We start from the raw sequence: 12,952 nt of genomic DNA, 5'->3' as shown, positions 1-12,952 counted from the left end.
GAGAGGATTAGTCTTTTGTGTTTCAGACCATCGCTGGGGCTGCCCACAGCAGGAGGGACCCCAGTGGAAGGCAGTTTGACTTCCTCACATTTCTAGTTGGAACTTGGAACACTACATGGAAATGTTCCCATACGTCCCATCAACTCAGCACTGCAGGCTTCTCAGCACTTTACAGCTTCTATGCGCTTTCACAGCAAGATCTTTGAGCCTCTCCCAGCAGCTTGCGGGGAGGGATTACTGACTTCATTTTATAGAAAAGGAAACAGACTTTGTCAGGGAAAGTGATTTGCTCAAGGACACAGAGCTTATACGGGGCAGAAATCAGGGCTGAAAACACTTAGGGTCACTCCATCCTCACGGAGTGATTTCTTCCTCCTCTTCTAAATATTTTATTAGTAAATATGCAAATTATATATTTTTAGACTATATAAATGACAGGTTATACAAATAATGTATTTATGCACTCCACCCCCATTATAAAGAGTTCTAATAATAAAGATACCACAAAATACCCCTTGACACCAACTCAGTTCCACTCCCCTCCCAAGAATTGCCCTCATCACCTGGCTTATATAATTCAAGAACGTGTTCTGTGTATTTATATATGTCAAAATGTACATATAAAAATACATGGTTTTGGTTTTTGTGTATAAATAAGATGATGCAGTATATAATAACTGCAACTTGCCTTTGCAAAGGTATACCTTCAACATCATATCACATCAATACGTGATTTTTATTCATTCTCTTTAGTTCTGTGTATTTCACACGGTAGACGTTGTATAGTTTGCAGTGTTGTCTCTATTATGTTTTTACTGCATCCTGTGTCTGAGTGGGTCATTTGAGGCCTGCATCAGAAAATCAGCAGCCTCCATATTTTGGGACTGTACTAACCATGCGAAGGTCAGCTGGAGTTGTTTCAAGTTGAAGCGGCAGCAGCAACTCTGACTGGGCAGCTTCCCAACTAAGCCACTTTGCTCAATCGCTCGGGCTTTAGAGTCAGACGGCTTCCACTACTTTTTAGAATTGTTTTTGTAAGCAAGATATTTAACCTATTACACCCTAGTTTCCCCAACAGTGAAGTGGGGGACATAATGATCATACATATTTTAAAGTGTTGGTATGAGGATGTGTATGGAAAGCACTTGGTAAACGATTTAAAAAATGCTTTCACGGTATCGTTACTTCCTCACCAGTTCTCTCTCTGTTTCCTACCATCCTGGGATCTGGTCTAAGGAACAGAAGGTTATAGGAAGATTAGTTTAAAAAAAGAAAATAAAAGATAACCCTTTCATAATAAAGGGAATTATGGTGGAAGCAATACTACCTCCACTTGCAACTCATTGTCCAGTTTACTGAAGGCTCTCATTGGATCTTCACAGCTGCCCTGTGGCGTGGGTGTGTTAGTCCGGGCCATTTTACAGATGAGGAAACTGAGGCTCCAGAATAGGGCTTACGACCATCCACGTCATCCAGCAGTCATCTGAGGGAGTCAGAATGTGAGCCCAGATTTTCTGATTCCAAATATGAAGTTCCTGGAAGAATTGTGGTGCCAGTTATTATTTAGAGAGATTGTTAGGACTCACACACCTGGCAGCATTATAAGAGGGACATGATTCTCTCTCTAAATTTGACATTAATTCAGTAATCCATCCATGAAACATTTCTTAAGGTCTTTAAAAAATGTGCCAGACACAACTCAGTTCCCTGTGGCAAGCAGGTGTGGGCAAATGACAACCTAGGGGCCAAATCCTCCAGTCTGTAAACTAAGAATGGTTTTTACTTTTTTAAGTGGTTGGAAAACAAAAGATATTTTGTGACGTGAAAATTATGTGAAACTCAAATTTGTTTCCAAAAATAGTTTTATTGTAACACAGCCATGCCCATTCCTTGATGTTTCCTCTATGGCTGCTTTCATACTACAACAGCAGAGCTGAGTGGTTGTCATAGTTGAGCCTATTTACTATCTGGCTCTGCATAGAAAAAGTGTGCTGATAGCTGCTGTAGGGCAATCACTGTCCAGCCATTCATTCCATAGACATTTACCAAATGCATCTATCAAGTTTCATTTTTTTAGTTGTCGCAGTCTAGGCATCTTTAGAATGATTTTAGAGTGGATCAGGTTGAGACAGTGAGATAGACAAACCAACAAAAATTAGAGAGCAGTGGCCTCTAGTGGCCTTACATCTAAACATTATTTGGTTACGGTTACAGTGAAAAAACAGGTTTAGATCGAGTCTTAGCTGAGAGTTGGGGGTCTATATTACTTTGAAATATCTAGAATGTCCCGTAATTTGTTTCCCACCTTTTAGTGATCAGAGTTTTAACCTGGAGAGTGGAACACACTCTTTTAATTAGAAGAGAGGTGAGCTGAGTTAAAAACAAGGTAATAAAGAGATGACTGAATGCAGCACCAAACATTCTTCCTAATATAAGTAGATGAACTTAAAGTCTTGGAAAACAGAGAACTTTGAGGAAAGAAACTGATTATCATTCATACTATGAGTGTTTGTTAGGAAATACTTGCTGGCTTCTTGCATTTCTATGAATATTAATGATGAAGGTAGAGGCAGCCTGGTGGGAATTAGGCACTGAATTCTTAATTCCGCCTGGCCTCAACCAGCCCCTGACTGTGGGTTAGCCATTTTCCCTCTCGGTTTCAATTAATCCCCTGTAAATGAAGGGGTTGGACCCTTACACCTCATATAGACCATAATTACATATTCTGTTTGGGAAGAGTTTCTAAAATATTTCCACAGAACTTCAGTTTGTGCCATTTATTGAGTTCACTCAGCTAGCAAGTGACAAAGCCAGCCCTCAGACACAGGTGTTGCTCTGAAGCTTTTTTTGCTTTAACCCCTGACACTATGATACTGCATATTATCACTGCCATATATCAGGTGAATTTCTCTCCTTGAGAAAGGAGAAAGGCCATCTCCTGAAGACCAGATATTTGGGGAAATTCTGCTGTTCCCAGTGTTCTGTCATAAAGAGTTCTGTGAGTTAAACATCTTGCAGCCACAGAACTTTAAAAAAAGAGATCAGAGATTAGACTACACTGAAATCTTACTTAGACACAACTACACATTCCTTTTCTGTGTAGTATTTGCTACTCTTCTTTAAAATGAGGGATTCAGTTCCAAGGCAAGAAAAAAGTCTTTAATAAATTTTTATTTTTATATTCAAGATAAAGCATATACACAATATGGAAATAAATAACTAGAAATGCTTTGGAAACTTTTCCATTTCCCCCTCAAACTCAGTTTTTTTTTAAACCTATGAGTCTTTTTTTTACTTCATTTTAAGAAATATGGCAACTACAATACCAAGAGGAAAAAGAACCACAATTTTGTACAGAAACAAACATACAGCCACCTCTGACCATAGGGTTTAGTTGGAGTTTTAACAGTAACACAAAAAGAGCACGAGAGACAAAAAGACGCTTCAACAGGTTTACTCAAACAGCTCTGCTCGAGAAGAAAAAGGCACAGATTTAAGGGCGTGACAGTGATGATTAAGAATATAGTAAACAGGGGCTCAGCCAGAAAGTGACACCTTATGAACTGCCTGGAAAAATGAACAAAATGAACTCTTTCCAATTCTCTGCCTTCATTAAAATGAATTTTTAAATTAAATTGTATAAACATATGATATAAAGTTGGTACTTAGGAAATATCTTTGTGTATTTCCTCTATGTACAAATCTTTGTATACAACTTCAATGTTCCTTATACATTTCCTATATACCAAAATGCGCCGGAGCCTCCCAACTGCATGCCGCAAGCCTCTGTGAAGCTCTCTGGCAGCTGGATGGCCCCAGCAGCTTACTGCCAGAATAGCTGGAAAGAGGAGGGACCAGTTAAATGTAGTCATCTTCAACAGGCTCTCCATTGACGTCACAATAGTGGATAAAAATTGCCACTACTCGCTGAAACACGCCCTTCTTCATCTGACGCATCTCTGAAATTTCCTCTCCTATTGTTTCCATACAGATGTCTGCAGACAGCTGCCCTTTCCTTCGAGGAGCATAGATGGTGCCTTGGAAATTAGAAAGAAAAGGGGAAACAAGATTATCAGAATCATTTGGAAAGCCACTCTGATTTAGCTGGTCCATGAGATATGCCTGTATACTCTCATGCAGTGTAACTGATGTATGCATAGCTCATGGAATGGGTCCCCTCAGTTTGGTTATATACTCTGTTTGATGCCAAAAAGAGCACACATGATTAAAGGCCCAAGGTGAAAAATGTACCAGAGAGGTAAGTCATACATATATACATGTAGTTTATGAAATCGATTTCCTCCTAAAATATATATTTTTTTAACTTCCTACAAATGGATATTCAAGGGTGCTAACACTTAGAAGAACTATATTCCAGAGTTCCTTCAAGATCCCCCATCAAGTATCCACACCTAAATCATAAGTTCCCACATGCTACCCAACAAGAAGCAGCTCATAAGTAGCAGAATAATTAGTATAACGGGAACAGCTTTGAAACAATATAGTTGACCAAATTCTTCAATAAGGAGTAACAAGATTATAAACATTTAGGTAATAAAAAAATCTAGGTAGGACAATCTGTCTGAAGGAATCCTTTCCACCAACCTTCATATATCCCTAGTAAGTCAACTGGTTATCTATTGTATACATTTAGAGCTGTTTTTTTTTTAGCAAGGGGTGAACCAAACAATAACAAAAAGCAAAAACATTTATATGGGAAGTGATAAAAAGCTGCGCCGCTCGTAACTCAGACAAAATACTAAGTATCTAACACCGTAGGATAACCTCAAACTAGAGAATAAAAATCAAGTCAGGACATAATTACTTTCTTCATCATCCTCAAAATCATATCTGGCAAAGCTGTTGGGTTCTGCTGCCCGTAGTGATCTCAACCAAGGGAAGTCAGAAATCATGGAATACGGCGCTCCATCCACAACACCTAAAAGAAGACAGATCAACAGTGCTACTGGGGTGGAAGTAACGATAGGGCCGAACGCTGTTAGTATTTTGAAAGCAGCATCAGATATAAATTCCAATTCTAGCTCTGCTACTATTTAGTCATGTGATTTTGGTCATCCTTTGCTTCCATTAAGCCTCAGTTTCCCTTTCTATATATGTGTACATATATATACACACAAAATAAAGAGGCTGACACAGGTTTCCTCAAGTCACTGCAACTTTCAAACTGTATAGCAAGTTTCAATTTTCTTTCACTTTTTGTGTTTCAATACTGCTGATTATTTTAGGGATGGTAAAGACTCATACAGGGAGAGCACTATTTATCTGGTCCCTGCTACCTGCAGATATTCAATATTCCCATTATTTTGACAAATTGTTAGGCTCCTACTCCAATCTTCCCTAAGACATGTCTCTCCATCTAATTAGTTAACAGTTATTTAGCTTTCCAACCATTTACAAATAAATGCTCACCTTCTAAAGTATAGATTTCTCTACCCCATGGGTACTTGGGATACTTCTTTAAGTCATCTTCACTTCGTGTGGCTTCTGGGAAGAATTCATACTTAATGAGCTCTCTGGAGGCAACAAGAAAAATTAAATAAAAATTATAAAACTGAAAATAATGTTGGGATGTAGGTTAGAAAGGAACTATCAAAATGTGTTATGCCTAGATTCTAATGAAGGTCTCAAACAAAATATTAAAATAACAAATGCATAAAAAGTCAAATTTTCTGATGATGTAAAACATCACAGTTTTAAGATCTTTAATATCTCTTTTCCGTGCTGTAAGGCTAAAGGAATGAAACTAAATGTACATGTACGGTCTGTTCTTGTGATTCTTCTCTAAGTTTGAAAATAAAAAGTTACAAATATATATGTATGCATTTTAGTTTTAAGTCCTCATTTCCCTTTTTTTTTTCACATTACATTTCATGTTTCAGTGCCTGAAAAGCCCAGATGAAATCATTTAAAATGAAAAATAATTAGGATTTGTTGTTTCTGGGCATCCTTGCTCTGGGAACTGACTTAGAAGGTCGTCAGGGGCTGCAGATAACTTACTGGTTAATGTTTGCTATTGTGTCCATCCAGCTGCGAATGCGCACCTTGTTCCGGACATTGGGAGGGTTACTGAATTCATGGATAATACAGATGTGATAGGGGTAGGGACCACTAAATAGCTTCTGCTCCAACGTTAGTGTGTCCACCTGTGGAAAACACGAGAGAGAGGATTTTGGACCAAGGAAGAGAATGCCTTAGAAATCTATCTCCTAGGGCTTGAACAATCTTTCCTTGGGACCTCAGTTTTTAAATCTCTGGCTGATTTGAAAATCAAAGAGTCACATTCCACCCTGAACACAGCTTGCCATGCTAGGGATGAGGCTTAGCAAATTCAACTGTTTAGCAAGCTCAGCAGTTTACATCTCACTGTTATATAAATGTGAATTAAACCAGAGAATCCAGATTCAGGTAACTGATCCCAGCAATCCACTTCCGAATATATGCTTTACAGGTTTAAATTTTGACTGCACTATAGAACTGTGAATGTGTAGTACCATATACCCCATTCTAACTGGACTAATGTCCATTCCTAAAGACAGAACACACTTCCTTGCCCCCTTGTAACCTTTGTTCACATTGCTTTCTTCTCATGGAATGCCCTCATCCCTATTTTACTTACGAAATCCCACTTTGTCATCCTAATGACATATATGTCTACCCCCTTCGTGGAAAGGCAAACTTCTCAAGAAGGATGATGTCCTGTGTTATTTTTCAGCCCCAGCAAATTATAAACACTCAACAAGCAATTTGTGTGTTGAAATGATTCTTTTGAGGCCAGGTTCAAACACTGACTGCAAAGGTTCATATTTCCTTTAAACCTTCTTTTGACATCAAGCACAGAGTCTTACACACAATGTTACTCTTTTTTCCCCTAGTTTTATTGAGAAATAATTGACAACACATCACTGTATACCTTTAAGGTATACAGCATGATGTTGTTGGGTTTTTTTTAACATCTTTATTAGAGTATAACTGCTTTACAATGGTGTGTTAGTTTCTGCTTTGTAACAAAGTAAATCAAGCTATACATATACACATATCCCCATATCTCCTCCCTCTTGCGTCTCCCTCCCACCCACCCTATCCCACCCCTCTAGGTGGTCACAAAGCACTGAGCTGATCTCCCTGTGCTATGTGGCTGCTTCCCACTAGCTATCTGTTTTACATTTGGTAGTGTATGTATGTCCATGCCACTCTCTCACTTCGTCCCAGCTTACCCTTCCCCCTCCCCGTGTCCTCAAGTCCATTCTCTGTGTCTTTATTCCTGACCTGCCCCTAGGTTTTTCAGAACTTTTTTTTTTTGATTCCATATATATGTGTTAGCATACAGTATTTGTTTTTCTCTTTCTGACTTACTTCACTCTGTATGACAGTCTCTAGGTCCATCCACCTCACTACAAATAACTCAATTTTGTTTCTTTCTTTGGCTGAGTAATATTCCATTGTATATACGTGCCATATCTTCAGCATGATGGTTTGATTTACATATATTGTGAAATGTTTACCACAATAGGTTCAGCTAACAGCCATCATCTCATAGATACTATAAAACGTTTACTATTATAATAATGATGATAATAGTAACAGCAACTATCATATGATTGCTTACTACATTCCAGCAACTATTCTAGCACTTAACATGTATTAATTTAACCATCACAGTAACAGCAGGTTTTTATTCTTCTAATTTTAGAGATGAAGAAACTAAGACATAGAAGTTAAGTAATCTGCTACAGGTCAGTGAACCAGAACTGGAACCAGGAAGTCTGAAACCAGAGTCTGTGCTCTTTACCACAGGCAACTTTTAATAAGTATAAAACTTGCTGTATAACAACTCCCCTCATCATATAACTTGCTAAAAGCCCACAAAAATCTATCAGAAAAGCACTGATGAAGAAGATTGTCAAGGTAGTCTAGGCTGGTTAAAAAAACTCTGTAGAATCTAAAGAATCATTACTGTGGGTTCAGCAAATGAATAAAAGCCAATTTCAAAAAGGCTGAACACTAAAAAATATCACTGCAATATGTGATCACCAAAAAGAAGCAGAGCTCATTACCTGCTGCATGGGGCGTAGGTATATGATACGGTTTCTCTCAGGAGGCATCCTTAGTATCTGGTCTAGTACCTGATCCATATTCAGTTTCTTGCACTGTGCATAGTCAAATCGGTTTACAATTGGTGCATTTTCTACTTTTAAATGTTTCAGTACCCTGCACCTGGTAGCTACAAAATGAAAACAATGGTAAGCTCTACAGATAATTTATACAAAATTATAGAGCAACATATAACCTATTTGGAATCCTCTTTGGAGGACTGGCATACCTTTTGTTAGCATAAAATATTGCAGATGTAAACATCTTTAACATAGGTCAAGTACTAGTGCAAAGGACAACTGACAGTCATCAAAATGACTTGAAAATATGATTCTGTCCTGTTCAAAAGAAGGCAGTCACCCTCATGCTAGAAGGGAGATACCTTTTCCTATCTAAGATGTTACTGGCAAGAAATTCAAGTTCCAGAGAATGAGTTGCCTAAATATAGGGATTGTTTAGGAAATACATATTGAAGAGAATGAATGACGGCAACTACTGAATTATACAATTTTATGGGTAATGGTTCCTGGGATAATTCACATACGTTATCTTACATTCACCCATAGGAAATGAGCAGTGTTGATTTTAATTCTTACCTCAGGTATAAAACCAGAACCTTAAAAAAAAAAAAAAAGACCCAGAAATATTTGGATACTTCGGTCTAAAGTTGTACAGTCCAATGTGGTAGCCACTAGCCACCTGTAGCTATTTAAATTTAAATTAACTGAAGTGTAATAAAATTAACAATTTAGTTCCTCACACACTAGTCACAGTTCAAATGTTCAACAGTCACAAACAGCCAGTGGTTACCATATCGAACAGTACAGATACGGAACATTTCCATCACTGCAAAAAGTTCTGTTGAAAGTGCTGGTCTGAAACATGATTAAATATTCTTCCCATTTAACATACAAAATATTGAGGTTATAGAGAAAAGTAATTGTGATATAACAGACACATTTAACTACAACAGTATACCAACTTCAGAAAATTATCCCCTTCCTTTTTTTTAATCTCACATTTCAATCTGATCCAGTTTTTACCATAGATTTCAACCTGGTCCAACTCAAGAGACAGAATCAGATCAAAGATATTCTATCCATAAGGCCAACATGCCTGACCTTTTAAACATTTCATAAAAGACATGTTCTGTAACATCCTTGATCCAAATGTCATCATCTTACTGAGCAATCTAGCCCTGTAATTTTGATGTTTGAACACTGACCAAGTCTTATGCCTTTCAGACTCATTTTCTCCTGTGACACGGCAGGAGGAAGAGGAAGCAGTGTTGGGGACGGGAAAAGAGGGAAGAGAGGACTAGATGGCGATAAGGGTTCAGTGGTTCCCTGCTGTAAAACCAGACTTGGCTAAGGTCAGTTCTAATCTCATTTAGTCATCTCATCCACCGTTAACAGACAACCCATCCATCAGTGGGTGTCCAGGGACTGAGCTTCTTATCTAAGATCTTCTGTCCCACAATAAGCTGAGCTAAAAAGTTTGGTTTAAGGAGAGAAGATTGGGCCTGAGGCCATGTGATCCACCACTAATGTTAAAGAAGATATAGAGAGAATCAGCAAAGTCAAGTGCAGAGGTAAAAACCAGTCAGATTCTCAGAGAGCTCAGAATAGAGACAGGAATGAGAAGTTAACCAGCAGAGTCCGAAGGTAGAGTCTCAGACCTCAGAGAGTAGAGTGCTGACACACTGAAAGCTCTTATGCTAGTCTGGGCTCTGCTGTTGGCTATGATCTCTGAGCTTTTGAAAGACCCCCATTCCGTTTTAGGGGGACACTTCAACATGAGATAAAGTACCACCTTGTAAGGGTAAACACGGGGTTTGGGGTCCCCATGTCTGGAGTCTTCTAGAATTCAAGAGAGAGGTAGTGCTTAAATTTGTTTTATCTCTCCTTTTTGGGATTTTCCTAGTTTATGACAAAATGTTTGGTAAGGATTTCCTTGTTTTGTTTACTACCAGTATTGGAGAAGTGCAAAAAATAGAAAGCCCTCAAATATTTTTTTGCCATACTAATACTAATGAACATTTACTAGGCTTTTACTAGAGGTCAGACCCTCTACTGTGTTTATGTGTAGGTACATACATCCACATATACACACGTGTGCATGTATCAACCACTCCATTTAACCTTCACAAATGCTTTATAAGGTAAATAAAATTATGTATACTTCACACACCGAAAAAAATGAATGCAGAATATATATAAACTGCACAAGGCAAGGAACAAGTCAGTTCTTCATAATTTTATATGGATAGGTATCAAAAATATAAATTTGAGTAATAATGGAAAAATAAACAGATCATGTATGAGACATATTATGTATCTAAAAATTTAAAAACTCACACAAAATAATACCCTATCATTTGTTCAGAGGCAAATATGTCTATAAAAAAAGACATGAAAGATAGACTGAAAGGACATAACATTAAATACCTGACTACAGGTGATGGGAGCCGATGCGATTGGCAATGAGGGAGAAATGGGACTGAAAAGAAAAGTGGGGCTTGGACTAAGGATAATGTGCCATGAACTGAGGTTATGATTGATGATATCAATCAAATCCAGTGCAGTTAAGCACTTACAGCTCAGTCACTATTCCCCCCTCCTCCCAAAACATACATAAAACATGTCCAATATCACACAGCTAGAAAATAGCAAAGACAGGATTCGAGGTGAGGTCTACTTGACTCCAAAGCCCATATATGCTGTTAACTTAACCTCTGTCAGATCAGGTTGTAATTATCATTTGGAGGAAACTGGAGGAGAGGCTATATATTAAAAGATGAACCAAGGCTCTGCACATGGTCCCTTGTAAATACGATGGGATAATTAGTTGAGACCTACAGAATGAGGACAGAATTAGAAAAATCTAATAATGATTCTTTTGAAAAAGTAATATAGTAATGTTACTGTAGTATTTATGAGACTTTAATGCTTTAAACTCAATCATGATGCTCTTGTATGACATGGGCCTAAATACATACCATGGATAAACATCATCTTGGGACAGTCTTTCAGCACTAGATCTGTGATTCCACAGTTGGTCATAGTGACTCCAACAAGATTTTTGGATTTTAATACAAGGACCTACAAGAAGAAAAATTTAAAAGATGTATCTTCCTGTACTTTCTTTCTTTTTTTTTTTAAAGCTTAAGTGTTTTCACTGGCACAAGTGAGAAGCAACTACTACCAGTCTCTTTAGGGCAAAGAAACTATGTAAAGATGGGAACTTTAGTTCCTTTACATTATTCAGGAACTTGGCTGGACCAAAAGGTAAGCAAGGATTTTCTCCTTCACCTGCACATGGTCATCCTCAATCACAGGATCACTGGTACTGGTGGACTTATCTGCTGTCCGCTTCCGCTTCATGGCATGACGTGGCTTTGTTTTGGCAACCTCTAAAAAAGGCGAGAGGAAAATCCAAATTTTAGCCTTGCTGTCTTTCCTTCAAAGAGAGCACATTCAACTGCATATGTATGAACTCCACCAAGGAAACTCTCAATTCTACTACTTGGTTCCCAAAGGAATACAGTCAGACTGCCATTTCCAATTGCCTCTTCCAAAACAAGATCACCTTCCGCTGTCTCAAACATATCAACATCAAACATAACACTGCGCTCTTCACACCTGGCCCATTCCAACAGTCTAATCAACATTCTCGTCTCTAGGCACTCAACCCATCCTAAATACTACTGGTAGATTAAACGTACCACTTTCCTGCTAAACAACTTTAAAGCATTGACTACTACTGCTTAGTGAATACATTTCAATGCCTGACATTTGGAGCTATGCTTTAGCCCCAAATGTTCTCAATTTTATTCCATACCATATCCTAGTCATCTCCCATTGCCAGTGCCTCTGAAGCCATTAATTGTTTTAGCTTTTTCTGCCCAGAATACCATTCTTGACTTCATTTTTTGAAATACTACCCATCCCTGAAAGGTCCAGCTTAAATGCCACCTATTCTAATAAGTCACTTGTATCCCCAAACATCATATATGGTTCTGCAATTCCCTGTATATCTGTTTTATTTCTCCATTTAAACTAAAAGCTCCCTGAAGACAACATCATTGTCATTTCATCTTCGTATCAATGTCAGCCACTAACAATGAGCTAAAATGAACATTTATTGAATGAACTGGCACTCAACATTCACTGAATGAATGAATGTATCATAGATACGTCAATGTAATAACAATAACAGCAAATATTTACTGAGTGCTTACTGTGTATCAGGCACTTTTCTCAGGGTTTTACTTGTATTAACTAATTTAATCCTTTTAAAAGCCCTCTGAGATAGATTATTCTCTTTATTTTACAAATAAGTAAACTGAGACATGGGAAGGGAGAACAGTTTGCCAATGTATTTATCAGTATGCTAGAAAACCTGCAATCATTTACCTGCCAAACTCTGCCTAGTATGGCCCTAACTCATTTACTAGTACTGTTCTAAAATGTTATAGTTTAATTATAAAAACAAATATTATGTTGATATTATTTAAATACAAGTTCTAAATTCATCTCAAAAACTTAACAAGCACATACATATTGCAAGACAAGACACTAAAAGTCACTGTCTTCATTTTGAGAGTCACTCTGTAGCAGAGCATATATCGAATGAAAAAAGGTTGACCTTTACGAATTAAATCCCACCATACTGCACACTGCTACTACTACTAGATTACAGGGTTACCACTTGGTTAACTCTCTCACTTCAAACATGAAAGATTACAAAGAAAGATAGGGAAATGAGGTACAAATACTACAAATTCCCAAAGGCCTGGAGTTAGACAGGGACTCTACAGATCTAGTTCAAGTGTTTGTTT

The 12,952-nt window shown here is 37.8% G+C and overlaps 1 protein-coding gene across 8 annotated transcripts in view; it reads right to left on the bottom strand.

Moving 5' to 3' along the window:
• Positions 1–674: 674 nt before the first annotated feature.
• The window catches only part of FBXO38 (F-box protein 38), a 54,849-nt gene continuing 42,571 nt past the window's right edge, over positions 675–12,952 (bottom strand). For 2 of the 8 annotated variants that reach the window (XM_079916527.1, XM_079916528.1), the window contains 7 exons: positions 11,424–11,524; positions 11,111–11,213; positions 8,076–8,242; positions 6,019–6,164; positions 5,431–5,534; positions 4,826–4,939; positions 675–4,037 (listed from right to left, as the gene is read on the bottom strand). In XM_079916527.1, the coding sequence (XP_079772653.1) occupies positions 3,859–4,037; positions 4,826–4,939; positions 5,431–5,534; positions 6,019–6,164; positions 8,076–8,242; positions 11,111–11,213; positions 11,424–11,524 (914 nt within the window). In that variant the 3' untranslated portion in view covers positions 675–3,858. The remainder of the gene's footprint in view (positions 4,038–4,825; positions 4,940–5,430; positions 5,535–6,018; positions 6,165–8,075; positions 8,243–11,110; positions 11,214–11,423; positions 11,525–12,952) is intronic. The other 6 variants (XM_079916521.1, XM_079916522.1, XM_079916524.1 and 3 more) reach the window with 3 other exon arrangements.

This window comes from Stenella coeruleoalba (assembly GCF_951394435.1).
Source record: "Stenella coeruleoalba genome assembly, chromosome: 3".
NCBI classification, from domain to species: domain Eukaryota; kingdom Metazoa; phylum Chordata; class Mammalia; order Artiodactyla; family Delphinidae; genus Stenella; species Stenella coeruleoalba.
Note: the sequence above shows the minus strand (reverse complement) of the source record. Positions and strands in the feature narration are given on the sequence as shown.